Raw genomic sequence first — 16,882 nt, forward strand, 5'->3', positions numbered from 1 at the left:
AAAACGTCTGGTAATGTGATATAGATGGAACGAGGATGTTAAACGGATGGTTAATGGATTGTTATTTGTACCGCGTTGTTTAAGAAGAGGACATTTTTATTGGCTGAAAAGGTTACAGTGTTACACCTCATATTTTAAATTGCGGCCGAAATAGTCCTTCATAATGTTATATAATGTAAGAAGGAGTTACAAGGTTGTTACATAGATGTACGTTAGTTACGTGTGTCTGAGAAGATCCGTCATTTTGCAGCCAACATGTACACTGTTACACCCTCATATTTTTAATCGCCGAAAAACGTCCTTAGTAATGTTTTATGAGATGAACGAGGCTGATACAACGGATGTTTCGTGGATGTACGTGGTATGTGGTCTGAGAAGAGGCGTCTTTCCACAGTTAAAATTTACGAATGTACAAATTATGTGTCTGAGGAGGGGCGCGACTGTAGTAAAAATGTTACGCATGCTACTGAACACTAGTTCCAACCAAATAGTATGAGAACTTTCTTTTGTCTTGTCAATGTGAAAATCTAAGAAGTCTAGAATGCTTTAAAATGGTTAACTAACGCGTTAATGGACCGTGACGTCAAGAAACGTTGCACTATGTAGTTTTGTATTTTTGTTCAACAATTCATTTTAGTTTGAATAAACCGGTGTCTCTGGGGGCATTGAATGTTTTCTTTTATTCAATGATATCACATGTAACATTATGTAATATGTCGCAGAATTTTACTGCTCACGGAGTAGTGTTCACGGCAATGTGAGTACTGCTTCACTGTGTGTAGTGTTCACGCACCGTGAGTAATGCTCACTGAGTAGTCGTTTACGGTATTGTGAGTACTGCCTCATGAGTAGTTTTCATGGTACTGTGAGTACTGCTTACTGGTGTAGACAGTCACGGTCCGAGTACTGTTTATGACGAAAAAAAGAGCAATTTACGTGAAAAATAGGGATGACACCAGCTGGCGCTTTTAACGTGAACCCAAGTGGTGGGCTGGTGCATGAAGTTGTAAGTCAATTATAATTTGAAATTTACAGGAGAGAGAAAAACATTTTTATTTGCAAAATATCAATTTAAAACTAAGCTTTTTTTTATTCAGTTATTTGTTTCTCATTAATGCTTATTAAACAGAAAAACCGGGGAACACACAGATTTCTTTCCACAAAACTGATATCTTTAAGGAAAACATGGGTTATAGTCATGGTTAATATTTGAATGAAATTGATCACTTTAGGGACATCAATAAAAACTTTTCACCGAGAGGTCTGCTTTTTTTTATTAGAAGAGGAACTTGAGTTTTCGAGAAAATCGAGGAAAGATACGGTGGCACAGGGGGACATGAACTACTCTTTTGTCACTAACTCGAGGCAACGACTGAGTATGTCGTAGGTAACGAGTTACTAAAGTCTTGGGACTGCATAAAAGAGAAGTGCAAATTAATAAAGGAGCTAATGCAGCTAACTATGTCGGAAACGACTGACTAACTCGTAGAACGAGTTAGCTTGTACGTGGGAACCACTTACTACTCGTTCCCACGACATAGTAAGTCGTTCCCACGGAACATAGCTAACTCGTTACCACGACCATAGCTATCACGTTCCACTAGTAAGCAGCACTCAAATTGTGTGTTATATTTATGATAAATGTTGGTCCCAAGATATGTCACCTTTAGTCAGTCAACCTTAACTCGACCTAGGGTTGAGATGTGGGTCAAACCCCCAATCGGGTGGCTATGACCTTTCCTCGGGAATGCTCTCTATACGACAGCAGAGGTCCGAAAAGGCCCCTGACAATATATGTTGACTCGTGTCCGGGGTTTTTGGTCACCTTCAGTTCAATCTGCGGGTGGAGGGGGCTCTGGACCATCGTCGGCTGGGTTAGTCATTCCATCGGAAATTTGTGATTGCCGATTGCGGAGCGACAGAACGTGACACAGACACGGTCTGTGGGGCAATTACTGGCGCGTTTGCGAGTCAATCTCTCCGGAATCGACCATGGTGAGCGTGGAGAATGGGATCTATAGTCGAATGGATCGTTTCGTTCCCTCCGGGGATACTCCGGTATAGCGCGGAGGATGCGAACATGGACCTGGCAATTATATATAACTCCCGGTGACAATTAATAAGCCGAGATCGACCCATACATATAGGGAACCGATTCAGGCCTCTTCCGTCGCCATATAAAGTATCCCGACCCCACGGAACGACTAATACCAACAGCACCTCTGGGGCAAGAACCCACCTCTCAATCAACATCAGGTCTCATACAGACCAAGGCGATCTAACACGCGTATAATAAATATACAAACAATTTGATTGGCTGACTAACTCGTGGGAACGAGATAGCTATGTCGGTCCCACAGTTAGTAATAAGTCGTTCCTCGATAAGCTAGCATGCATTATATTTTTTTATTGCACTATTATTTTTTATTGATTTAGACTTTGATTGCGCTACTGTCTTTTTTTACGGCAATACTTTTTTTATATTGCTCTTCTTTTTTATGTGTTGCCCGCGTCTGTAACTCGTTACCACGACATACTAAGTCGTTCCCTCGAGAGTAGTATCTCGTGGAAAGACCATAAAAAGAGAGGGCCTTGAAAAAAAGAGTAGTGCATGTCACCTCTGTGCCACAGTAGAAAGCTGCATGATTATAATTATGATACAAATATCTCAAAAGAAATCCTAAAAGTCCCTTATGGAAAAGGAGAAAAAAAAATCTATTTTTTCAGGGGAGATAACTCATGAAAAAACCAAAAATATCAGGGAAAGGACCCAGTCATATCAAAGGAAAATTTGGACTTCTGGTCACTATCTAACTTGGTTCAATATGCACCTCTATTTCTATCGTTTGACATTATAAAGCTTTACATTATCACGTGGTATGTACGTTTTGGTAATTTAGGCCTATTTACACCATATCTTTAAATAACAACTTAGATAAAATATTGGTGCGCTGATCCTAATGAAAAAATATTGCGCGCAAAGTTGTTTGTTAACAAAACTAAGACAATATCAAGTGTGCATTATTCTGGTGGACTTTACAAAACAACTTATTTTCAGGAGTTCCAAGGGAATGAAATAATAAACAGATTAGGACATTGAGAAGACACAATTAAGATCTTCAAATATGTATTTTGACAAAAAGTCTGTTCAGCTCTTTTAAAGGTATTTTCATTTTCAAGGAAAAACCTTAAAAAAGAACACTATTTTCAGAAAAGACTTCTGTGCACAGTTTTGATACAATTGATTTTTTTAGCCAATAAAAACTACCCAAAATTAGGAAACCAAGGCAAGAAAACTATAAAAAAGTTTTTTGGAAGGGTCCATACGAAAAAATATCAGACACCGCCTAAAACCATCAAAATTTCATACAATAGCTGACAAAATTAGCAACGAATGGAAAATTTCATTTTTATGAAGAGAATTGCCATAAGGACTGAGTTAAAGGTTCCTCAAGACAGCACGTAACTATTAGTAAGTTGTGTTGTACCCTATACAAGGGTCTATCTCTGATTATTCAAGAATTATAGTAAGGTAAAAACTACCAAATGCCTAAACGCCCTGAAAAGGAACAATGAAAAAACAACAAATCTTTGCAAAAACCGAAGAGCTATTAATTTGTTTAATCTAAGTAACAAACTTTAGTAAAATAGCTTTAAAGTACTTTTAAAACACAATTTTAACACTATTATAGAAAAAAGGAAAATGTTATGTCAAGTTATTTAAACATTAGCACTGAATTAGCAAACATTTATTATTAACATTTCAAAACGTTTTTTCAGCTTGCATCAAATTGACAAAACTTAAGTTAAAAGTATTTGTTTTGTTAATAAATACAAAACTTATAGTCAGTAAAATCTGGGATGCAGATCATCGGGACCATGTATTCACAAAACAAGATGATTACCTTTTTTGGAGATGCTCGTGAGGTAGGAACAGATAAAATGATGGATGCATGCAGGAATTGTATTTTTTCACACAAAATTATCAGATCGCATAGTTGCCCAAGGGAGTTGGATGTACCTCAGATCGAAGTGGTTGAAGATGCAGAGTGAGGGTTGTTTATTCTCTAAGCCGAAAACTGCGGAGCAAGGTAACCTGATACGACACTCCAGCATAGCCTTTCTGGTACTCAACTGATCTGTGATGCTCGCTAGTTTTAACTTCTTGACTGAATTCCAGTACACCTTTTCATTATTGAGAATTAAACTTCAAAAAATTAATGTGTACAGACATGTCTTTAAATCATAAAATACTATTAAGGACATTTGTTGACAATGTAGGCTGCTTCAATCTAGCCATTATGATAGAGGTGCCATTCTGGAGAGGAGGTAAGTGGCTTTCTGCCAGCCTGGGCCCTTCAATAGAGAATGTTAGGACTCTCCCTCTTGAAAGTGTGTACCTTTATATAGGTATTTATGACGTATGGAATTAATTTTAAAGTGGTTAATTGCAAACATGCCATGGTAACATAAGATCTGTTTTTCATTTCATCTGTGATGGCAGTTATCATGACAGAATAAAAGCCCTCCGTTTGGGGAATAGTTTCAAGAAAAGGAAAACGCAAGGATGTATTTCGAGCCACCTCAGCTTGCGATAGATTCTGCCAAACTAGCAATAGCCATTCTGTTATGGCTTGATCATTCATTGTAAAATTATAAGTATGAGTATTCGTTGATACTGAATGGCATCACAAGGCTTTGGGTCTGAGCAATATTTATGCAAGTCAAAAAAACAGCAAACGCAAGGCTGTCTCCATTTGCAGCTACTGTGCTTATCAATTTCCATTTATTTTTAGCAAAGCTCTTTATTATCAAGGTCTCTCATTTCCGCCTTATCGTTTGACTTTACGGCTCAGGTGCATTTTTGTACGTGTTTCAGAGATCGCATTGGTCCTATAAGAGGCTTGTGGAAGGCTTAGATGAACTCTATTCAAAATATATCTGTATAGGGTAAGAGGCTTTTAACTGTGAAAAGTAACAGGCATTTGTGAAACATTTTTTTCAAAAGCCTGATGCATTCTAGAAACACTTAGTAAGAAGGCCGATACCTTTTTCTTGCTGTTTTTGTACAGTATGGGACTGCCACAGTTAAAGAGTTAAGTGATTCTATACTGCCTGTTTGGTGATTCACTGATCTTATTTGGCCTGTTGATGTTTACCTCTACGTCTTTTGAAATACCTGCAAGTTCAGCTTTTTATAGGCTTTTTAACAATCGCATCTGAAAACCCTTAATGTATCGAGCATAATTTTTTTACAACCTTTTTTGCCCCCCGTCAATTTCGGCAAGAACCGCTCATATGTGCCTAGGCGTACTTACCTTCTTTGTTTTTATCTTCTTTTCTTTCTATGATTTGTTTAGTTGTATGAAAATACCTTTTACTTTGTATACTGTTAACTGGTAATAAAGCATGAAAAAGAGTTTGGTATATCTCAATGAGAGTTTTTGTTCATGGCATCTTTACGGCATTTCAAACCACACTTGCCCATAATTGTAGCAAAGGCCTTACTTTACGTTTATAAATATAACTTTTACCTTCTTTCTTTTCACCTTCTGTGCCATTTCGTTTCCAACTGCTTGAATCTCTCTTCCGTTTACGAACTGGTTATTAAGCGGCCTGTATTACCTTCATATGAACAAGACAGACAACGATAGCTTGTGACAAGGTTCTAGATTGTTCTCGTGTTCTATAGTACATATAATTTCATTTTCAGTTCTAGGTAGCTGATGAGTATTTAAATACTGTTTTCACAATGATTGACAGAAACTTACATTTTGAGATTCTATTATTTATTACAGTTTGATAGGCACTGAACTGCAGAGCACGTAATGCGTAGTTATTATCTAAGCTCAGTGTCATAATTGGTTTACCGTTGGGGTGGTATAGCATATATCAGATTTTAATCAATATGGAGTATTGTCACCTTACCCGACTCATCAGTGTCAATGAACATTTTCAAATCAGTAAAGTAATCATCGCTCTTTGTCATCCACAGGACTATCTATCATCATTATCATCATCATCATCATTCTTATGATCCAACCAGCATTATTCTCTCTTCATCAGCACCCATCATTTTCATGTCAGACAATTATCAAACTCATTGACGTCACCCCAGAGACTGAAAAGCTAAGAACAGTGAGATTTCATTCAATGGTCTACAGTACTTTAGCAACATAATTAGAATCAAATGATAGGGGGTCTTGAGTTTTCGGAGCATCTACAGTTACATCAGAAATCTATGAAATGTCTGTGTTTTCTGAAGCCTATTCGGCTGCAAAGAGCATTCCCTCCTTGCAATTTTTCATCTTCAGAGTCACCAGAAAAACTCTGACCCAGAGTTTGTAATCTAAATTACATTAAGTTTAAAGATTTGCAAACTCAAATTGTGCATTTTTACAGTCTAGTGAAGAAAGAAGATAAAAAGTCTCAGGTAGAAGAAAACTAAGTGTGCTAGATTTTTTTTTTATGTGTTGTCATACTGCAAAACTATCAGGATTGTACCTGCCACGTCAGAACGACGGTGTGGGTTCAAAGAAGTAATACTTTCTTTTTCTTTTATAATGCCATCGAGTTAATAACGGCTTGACGATCCCATGGTAAGGTATGTATCCAGCGGGCCATTGTCACAGGATAAAACCTACTAAGCCATTCTTCTAGTGTCAGAAATACAGGACCCAGACACTTTTTGTTGTTAAGTCCCTTGACAGGTTCAGAACCCGAATTGGAGGATTACCATCAATTTCTTAGGTATATCATCAAGTCCAGAGGATTATCTTTGATATTTGGAAACAGTTTGTCACCACCATCCTAGAATTGCATCATTGTTGATCAGTTCATTTAGAGGAAGCCAATTTGCCTTGATAAAGAAGGCACTGAACTGCATCGCCATACATGTTTACCTATTCTAGTGTACGTGGGTGACCCTAGGTGGTATGATGCCAACATTATTGATCAATGGAATCAATTGTTTCATTAATACGGAGGGCAGTAAGCAACATGAGCCATGGCATGAAAAAAACAACATAGTGAAATTGCGACAACCAGGAATCCAGATGCACAGTCTGATCGGATCTATATGTTTGCTACGTTTCTCGTAACTTCTGTAGATTTTGAAAGTGACAGGATGATCCTGATTCAGACTGCCAGGCTGTGGTTTGGATCCCTGCCTGCAGGGGCACAACTGCAATGCACTTTGTTGGTTTTTCTGCGTGTAGGCTACTATATTTTGATGTATATTGAAATATAAAAGGCGTTAAAAAAATGCAGTATATATTTTTGTACTTTGTGGGTTAGATAGTTCTAGATTTGAACAATGTAGCCTTTTGCAAAAAAGTATAAAAGTGTACTTTTCCAGTTACAGAGTGGTTAAGAAATCTAGAAGAAGTTACAAAATTTTAACAAATTAAATACATGTGAAAGTAAACAAGTAATGATTAAATTGGAAATATATTGTAGATGATTGAATTAAATCAGAATACCTGGTTTTATAAGCTGTTGAATAGACGTCTCACAGGAGCATTTTAAATTCTTCTTGGAGCAAGACCAGTTGGTTAAAATGAATATTTATGATATAATTATATTACAATATACTCAATTAAATCAAAAGAAGGAAACGACTCCTTTAACCTTCCAAATCTGAATTAGGATTGGTTTCCAACTATATTTAAGTTATTTATAAGTACTAAATAATTTAATATTCAAGATTGAGGAATATAAGGCATATTTAAAAAAAATCTGTTCAAAATTAACACTATAGATCTAGATCTAACACTAAGTATAGGTATCTACCCTCTTTTAGTCGGTTGATCAACTTTTAAACTTATTAAAATAATCAGGATTATTAATATAAATTATACTGATAAAAAATTTTTAAAAAAAGACTTTAAAGTAAAACTTACCACTCGTTTCTGTCTTGCTTGATAAAAAAATGTCTTGTCTGGACTTAGAAGGAATAAGTTAAAATATATCTGGACTGAGGTAAGGTCACGTTATGAAATCATAAAATCATACTGAGCGATGATGTCATAAGTAGTCATGACTGTTTTATCTAACTCATGCCCACTATTTTATTGATTTTTTTTGGCTTTACATACTTACAACAGTCATGCACAGAAAACTGTGGGAAACAGTACCAGTGTGCACAATTTTTTAAGTTGAGATTAAAACATTCATGCACACGAAAAAGAACATAAGCGATGATACAACTTTGGTGCATTTCTGAATTTTGCTAGTTACATTGAGAATATATTAGGATATTTTTTCATATACTGAAGTGACATGTCTAAAATAATACATAATTAAAAAATGATTTTCACAAAAAATTCATAGCTAGCTCTACCCATTCATGCACAAGCCACGAAGTGTTAAAATCGAAAAAGGATTACACACATCTGAACATACGTGGGGTGATTGATTGAAAGTTTTGCTACCCACTTCTATTCTTCCTAGCAGTCAAATCAACAAAAATTTAAGCATTCGTACCTGCAAAGTAATCTCCTTTGACCCTTCACACAAAGTTTCAAAGCGTTTAATTCCAATGTTGAAACATGTTTGGTACATCATTAGGTATACCTTAAGGCACTGATAAATTGCTGCCCCTCGGCCGTTTCGAGTAGTAAGCGTCTACCAAGCAAGTACAGGTTTCAGTCTCGGGAAACAAAAAATAATCGCAGGGTTCTGGTCCGGGGGAATAGTAGGATATCCCATATCACACCTTCCTTCTGCCAGGAAATCCTCAAAGTCGGACAATATAAAACCTTGCGCCACCGTTGATATTTCTCTTGGACATAACGGTCTCTTTGAATGTTTTGTGCCCTTCACGCGATTTGAACACTTTCGTCGAGGTCAAAATAATGTTTTGGCACCCGAAAACCAATTCAGAGAATCGGTTACCTTTACATTTTGAGTACAACTTCAGTAGGACTTGGCACCTTTAACGCGCTCGCGTTTCTGCGTAGCTCAGTAAAGAGGGACCAACAGAGCAGAAATCTTGGATAAACTTCTTTTAAAAGAAAGAACTCGTTCCATGATATTCCCGTAAGACGAGCTAGTTATCGCAAAGTTGGTAATCTGCATCTTTCTCTAATAGTTGTTGTATGTTTTTTGAGGCGTATTGTCGGTGGTACAGACTTTAGCCGCCCAATGTGGTAATCTTGCAACTGATCCGACCTGAATTAAAATGGGATATCCACATGGTAACAGTGCTGTAAGACACTTCATGGTGTCCATATATGTCACAAATTCAGCAAAAAGATCCCGTTGCACTTAACCCAAATGACTCCTTGCTTTTTAATGTAGGTCCGCATTCTGGCCATTTACTACTTCTTAAATCCGCCATTTTAACAGTGTCACCGAGTTAGGGATTCAATTCGCTCGTTCTGGAACATGTACAATACATGAGTGAAATTTTAGACATCAATAGATAAATGTTGTGAATTTCAAATACACCGCAAAGTTTTTTGGCATCTATGCACGTTGATTCGAGAAATTAGGCAGTTTGCAAATATTTCAATCACCCCTCTTATAGAGTTTGATCATATTTGAGCCATGGGAGGTGTCCATCTCTTTTCCGTCTCAAAACACATTCTACATTCCGGTCTAAGGTGTGGATCGACCTTAAGGACATGTTTTTTGCCATACTGAAAATTGGTCCTGAAAAGCATATGCAATATATACTGTTATTCAAGTTGTATGTTTTTCTACTTTCGACCTTTAATCGGAGATAATTTTAGGCAAGTTATGTTAAAACGATACTAATAAAATCTGACATATACGTAGTCAGAAAATAATTAAAATTTATATGAAAATATGAGGCATGATTATTGTGTTTTGTAAAAAACATTGTAGTCATAGTACTTTTGTGGCGGTCATTCTTGACGCCATCTTGGGATTTTCAGATCGCCACCATTATACCGGCGCCTGATAAATTCTGGCCTACGAGCATTTTGGTATGTAGATAGAATCTTGCATTGTTAAAAATTGGGTCGTTTTCAAACTTTTTGAATGGCCTAATTGTCGCCCTACCATGTGCAAAAATCCAATCCATAGCAGGTCGCACAAAAGATGAGGCCATTATAAACTTGATCTATAAAAATGTTTGTACTTAATTTAAAATAAAACTAGCATTATCAGTACAAAACCACCGTAAACTGATTAAGAGGGGCCTATTTTAAACATTTTAAGCCACTGTTTAAAATGTTTATTGCTAGCAGGGGGTCGAGCGTATTGGGGAAGTTGAAGTTTTAAGCGAGAGCTAAAGGTTAGTGACTCCAAAATGGCGGATTATAAGAACGTAAACAAGATACAAGGTCAGTCTTTTTGTAGGAATATATCATTTGACATTGTGCGGTATTTAAACTGTTGCTTCGAGTGGACAAATGTTTCAGCTGTTGTAAAGACGTTCTACGAGGGAATAACTATTGTGTATATAAAAAGTTATTGAGTGTAAATATTTAAACTTTTGCTTCTCGCAAGGGAAATGTACTATCAAACAACCATCGATTTTATCTATTTTAGTCCGGTAATCTGAGCTATTATATTCTACATAATGTATTATAACTAGAAGCGTGGGACCTTAATGTATTAGTTCATAGATGCATTATGAAGCCGCATCGCCAAAAAAATGTGGTGTACGAATGCAAAAAAAAAAACGGTTGTTAAACTTAATGTACGCTCAAAATGCGTTAGTTTTACATTAATTGTGTAATACATGATGGGCACTACTGGAAGTAGTTTTTGTCATTGATCATATATATTGTGAGATTCATTGTATAATTACCTGGGACCTGACCTCGGGTATAGTGGGCCCAGCCCCTGCACATACTTTGTTGCATATACGCAATGTTAATATTACGTTACAGTAAGAAAAAGCAATAGGAACAAAGACAAACAAAGGTTGTCGAGAAGACACTTTAAGCAAGAAGCTAACGCCGACGCCGGGGGGCGAGTGGCACACACGACACTCCTTGTTCTGATTTTCCTGACTAGTGGAGCTAAAAAGGGAAGGAAAATCGCAGTAATGTTACTATAACTATTTACGGTAGGTCATTTATCACGCGCAGAAGTTAATGAGTAAATTTCAATAATTAAAACATATGTAATAAAGTAAAGAATGACCATACTAGAACACTGCAATAAGAAAAAACAACTAAATCTACTCATAATCATTTATGGAAAACGGTGTGATATAAGTAAAATTAATAAATTTCACAAACGGTCACCAAAAAATAGATATCTTCCTACTATTAAATTCGCAATTAAGATACTAAAGTTCAATGTTTAAAATCCCCAATCAAATACATAAAAAAAATCATTATAGCGCACAGTCTTCGAACACTATTTTTCACACGATTGGGCTTATAACCCGGGCGTAATAATTTACAAAGGTTCGCAGCCCGATTAAAAGTTTGAACTGCGTATAACCGCACGAGTGCTAAATATCACGTTCGACGTGACATCAACGTAATATTGTGATACTTAGCATTGTGCTGGTAATAATGATACTTTATCACATGTTGACCCGCTCGCAAAGAGTATAAAAAAGCCATTACATAACCAAAAGTTATAGAACATAAAATGCCTTTCCGCTTGATGCATTCCATGAACTGCACGATGAATAGAAATTATTGGTCACTGTGTAATGGAGATTTGGACACAAACTGAACTACGCTAATTTATTAGTCATTAGTCACTCTATAACAAACTTTCATATTAAAAACCAATAGTCTCTTAGTTTTTTCGCAAAATATAATACTGTTTTTGGTCACTGTGTAATGGATTTTGGACAAACTGACCTACGCTCATTTATTAGTCATAAGTCCCTCCATTACAAAACTTAATCTTAAACCAAATATTCTCTAGTAATTTTGCAAAATACAATGACTGTTATTTGGTGAATGTGACCTCGACATGTGACCCACAGACCCGTAAAATCCGCAGTGTCAGTGCCGGTTAGAGTTCAACCTATCTAAATTTGGTATCTAGGCCCAAAGCGTTCGCAGTTATCGTCGGAACGGTTTAATATAACTACAAATCATAGGGTAATTTGCTGGCCATGGTCAACCTCCTATTAAATGTCTGACCCTATATCTAAGCGTTAAGATATCATCCGGAAAATGTTTAATGTCCGGGGTCCCACTGTGACCTTCCTTGACCGTTTGACCTGTGTTCTCAAAATTATTAGTCTCATCTGATGGTCATGTAAGCATACATATCAACTTTCATGGTCGTGCGACCCAAAGCGTCCTCGAGTTATCGCCAGGGAAAACGTTTTTAACAGTCTAGGTAACCGTGACAATTGACTGACCTACTAACCTCAAATAAATAGGGACATTCTTGGTCATGACCAACCTACCTCTTAACTTTCAATATCTAAGTGGCCGAGCGTTTCTTGAGTTGTTATCATGCAGAAAAAAGTTTAAACGTTTCGAGCCACGTTGAATGTATCTTTGATCTACTAAAAGAGTCAGTCTGCGGGCCAGAGTCATGACCAATATTTCTATCAACTTTCATGCTCTATGCTCAGGCGTTCTTAACAGAGTTCTCCAGAAACCGATTGTGACATACGTACCGACTATTGACGACCGACCGGTAGACATCTGCCAAAAACAATACACTCCGCCTTTTCGAGGCTAGGGTGGGGGGACGAAAATTGATAATACACTTATGCATAAACTTTTGCACTTCGACGTGGGTTTAAAAAGTAAGATGACACGTAATGGTCCAAAAATTATCTTGTTTTTAAATACCAAAGAAAGAAAAAAATCGGCAGGGGAAGAAAACTAAGATGTGACTGAAAAAAATATTAAACTTGTGACGGTCCGAGTCTGCATTTTAAAATTGCGAATAAAACTGAGAAAAGAGATCAACAGATCTCGCATTTATTCAACTCGGGTATTTAAAAAATCAATACGAAAGAACTCAATATTAAATGTAATGCAGAAATGGTATTTGCTAAAAAAATGCACTTTTTAGTGTGAGTGCACACTTATTCCTTTGTTGCAGCATGGATCAGAGGGGAGACGAATACGTTCAGCACTATGTGCTTTTTATCACATACATATTTTATTTCAGCTTGTTCTTGAGAAGCACAGGGAGCCTAGATATAAATTTAGTTTCCATTATAGAAATTCTGCTCAGTTTTTAAAAAGGTAATCGATATTTCCAGATATGTGTGATATGGAACTATGACTAGTTATTAATACAGATTGACAATTAGCTGTCTCAAACAACGTTATTTATGCGTACAGTTATGTCAATTAACCAAAAAAACGTATACAACTTGTGATGTTTTTTCTTTGAGATAATCCACAAGTATAATTCACTTTTTTGTAATCATTTACCATATAGCTTGTTGAAAATTTCTTACTAAAATTACAATCTCTATGTGTCATTTAACTTAAATTCTGATTTCAGATGGATGTGTCACAGTGTCTTGGCAAACACACAACTGAGATTCAACAACTTTTTTAACACGCGTGATCGGTGTGTTATAACTTATAACATACTCTCCAAGAGTTCTTCACACGATGCACGGATGACTTTATTCTTTAAATTTGAGCACTGACATAAAATAGGTAAAATGTGCTACGAACCTACTTCACTGTTCGCCTGTATGTATTGTCATTTGAGTCAACTAACCTTTAGCTCCCGCTTAAAACGTCAGCTTACCCAAAGACGTTCACGACCTCTGGCCAGGAGCATAAAACTTTACTAATATAAAACTATTGTAATACGTTTGATGTTCGTATTATGTAAATCAACGAGCTTGAGTACATTGATAATTTGTGGTGGGATAGCGCAATTTTTCAAACAGTATTCAATGCATGAATCCGATTTTTCAACAAACAAATAATATGGCCAATACGATTTAAAGCGTATACACCGATCCACAGACGTTGTTTGCTTTAGGCGCCACTGGTCTTACAAGCTTACGTAAATAAGTACCTACAGACTGTAAAGCTTCTAAATAACACGGATCACAGAGTCATCTTGGCGCCAACCATTGAGCATTTTTTGAATGTTCACAATTAAAAACTAGCTCAGGTTCAAAATCAAGGTCAACGTTATTGCGGTACACAAAATTGTGCCGGTCGGTCCATGTTTAGAAGTTGTAGCTGAGAAATGTGAAAGTAGCACTTCGATTTCAATTTCAAGGTCAAGGTGCTTTTTGGTAAACACAACTAGCATGTGCTTCAAATTTGAAGGCTGTAGATGGAGAAATGTGAAAGTAGGTAATTGGTAAAAATCAAGGTCAAATTTCAATTTAGAGCACAAAAATAAAAATTTGAAGACGTAGCTGAGAAATATAAAAAGTAGGTCACTAGGTCAATCTCAAGGACAAACGTTCATTTCGGTACACAAAATTTCTTGCTTGTGGTCCAAAATTTGAAGGCGGAGCGTTGAGAAAATGTGAAAGCAGGCACTAGGTCAATGTCCAGTCAAGTTTAATTCGGTACACAAACCTATGGCTGTAGCTTACACAATTGGAATTTGAATGGACAAGAGATTTTTAAAGCATTTTTCCTATATAAGTTCTAATAAACCATGTGATCCCTGGGATTATTTCCACCCTAGGGGAATAATTTGAACACAAAACTTGGTAGAGAGAACCAATAGGATGATGCTTATTACGTAAAATACAAAGCCCTATGCTTTGCGGGATGTAAACCATGTGACACACAGGGGCGGGTCCATATTTGACCCTAGGGAAATCATGAACAATCTAGTAGAGACAATAGATGAAGCTACATACCAACTACCCAATGCCCTAGGCCTGTGGTTTTGGAAAAGAAGATTTTCAAGTTTTTCCCTATAATAAATCTATGTAAATTATAAAAAAAAAAGGGCCATAACCACTCAAAAAGTTGACCAGTCTGATTTTTCAGGGGCACAAACTAGGTACCATACATATTTTGACAAAGTTTAATCAAAATCCCCCAGTAGTTTCTGAGGAGAGCGGATAACGAGAAAATTGTCAACGGACGAAGGAAGGACAGACGTAGGACGACGGACAACGGACGCAGCGTGATTTTGAGTAGCCAACCATTGATGATGGTGGGCTAAAAACAGCTCTCTTACGTTTCTCGACACAGGCCATGTGTGAAAAAAGAGATGTTTTACATATAAAATGTAAACATGACGTTATAAAAGAAGTGACCACATGTAATAAATATTGCGAAAACCATGTAGCAGTGCATTTCTCATATCAAGTGAATCTTTAAAGAAATTCAGTTATTTTTTAATTGGTTCTCAGAAAGTGCACGGCTTTCATTTGATGTTGCCATGGAGAAAACGAAAATTTCTTTAAGGCAATTAAAACCAATACATGTAAACGGCGAACTTCTAAATTTCGGCACTTCTACATATTTTGTCTAAGAATTTTAATTGCCTAAATATTCGGAACTGAATTTTTGCTTTTATCCTAAGAATGTCAGAAGTAATGTCGAAGCATATCATTATTAGTTCATCCACACTCAAAAGATGATTGAAGCATTAATACTGAGAGAATCCGTGAATGGATTTTTTGTTTTTCTTCTTAAGAATATCAGAAGTAAGTAATTTTGGAAGCGTATTTCATGTTTCTAGCCTTAGTTCATGTTGCAGATGGTGCGTGAACCAAACGAAACGAAGAAAGATTGTATGAAAGGATATGGTTGGGTTACCCAATTAGAAAAAAAAATTTTAGCCCGTAACAGAGGAGCTATATTAACAAAACGCCTCCTTAACATAAGCGTTGATGTTCTGCTCTGATACAAAATTATTCAATTTGTGTAGATATAAATAGTATTTTATTCATGGGACAGCATACATTTGGAAGAAAGTGTTTCTACATATTTTTTCAAATTGTTATGTACATATTTCGGAATAATGTCTGTGAGTGAGTGTGGGCGTGTGCATGACTGTTTAATATCGCAATGGGCAGAAATTCACGTAACGTACGTGATAGGCATGTATTTCTTAACTTCTGTTTTCAAAATTAAATTCAATGAATATAGAATTAACATGCTTTAAATGATCGTATGGCGTCTTTATTTATAAACGAATTACCATGTGTACTCTACAGCTTGCTAGAATTACATTCAGTTTGTAGCATTGAATGACAAATAATGAAATAATTTAATTAATGACTGAATAAAGTGTCGCATATTGAAAAAACGTTAATCGTCTTATCAATAGATCAAAAAGAGGCTTAAAATTGCCTTTGATGCATTTTTTGTTTAATGCCCGACAGCCATGTTCAGTATACTTTAAAAAACTGAGAAACTTTTACAGGGGGATGCCGCCTCTAAGGGTCATAGCAAGGTCACAGCACAAGATCAAAGTCAATAAGGCAATTTTGTAAACTGTTAAACATCTTAGATTTCGCCATTTTTGCTACGTTTTAATACAAATTGTAATTCTTCTGTGATAATTCAGGGAATCTGGGAAGTAAATAAATTACTTCAGATAGATTTATTGCAGTGAGACTTGCAAAATTTCGAAAAAGAACTAAAGCTATTTCTATAGAATGAGCTTAAACTTTAGTACCGCTGATATTTTGTTAGTTATGGAAGTTAAGGTCTAATGTTCTGAAAGTTTCCGTTTTCAGGCTAAACAAATTCCAAAAAGGATGTTTGGGTACTGTATAATGGGTCGTATGAACAGTACAGGTAGAAAGGAAAATGCGCGTATTTTATAAAGACTAGTACAGTTCCATTCCTTTTGCTAAATTCGGATTATACCAATCACTTCTTTGGCTCGAATCAGCGTCAGGTCTATATGAGGTATGTATAATGTAAAATACACGTTGGATTGTTACTACTGATATCTCTTACACATTTTGCTTGTCCCGTCAAGCTATAAAGAAGTGTGAGTGTGAAGGTTATTAAGTGTTGACAGG

The 16,882-nt window shown here is 36.3% G+C and overlaps 1 protein-coding gene across 1 annotated transcript in view; it reads left to right on the forward strand.

Annotated features, from left to right (window-relative positions):
* The first annotated feature begins 4,232 nt into the window (after positions 1-4,232).
* LOC123535889 (doublecortin domain-containing protein 1-like) overlaps positions 4,233-16,882 on the forward strand; it is a 102,174-nt gene continuing 89,524 nt past the window's right edge. The window contains exon 1 of the mRNA XM_053527725.1: positions 4,233-4,329. Within this exon, the coding sequence (XP_053383700.1) occupies positions 4,233-4,329 (97 nt within the window). The remainder of the gene's footprint in view (positions 4,330-16,882) is intronic.

The sequence above is a fragment of the Mercenaria mercenaria genome, chromosome 17, assembly GCF_021730395.1.
Source record: "Mercenaria mercenaria strain notata chromosome 17, MADL_Memer_1, whole genome shotgun sequence".
NCBI classification, from domain to species: domain Eukaryota; kingdom Metazoa; phylum Mollusca; class Bivalvia; order Venerida; family Veneridae; genus Mercenaria; species Mercenaria mercenaria.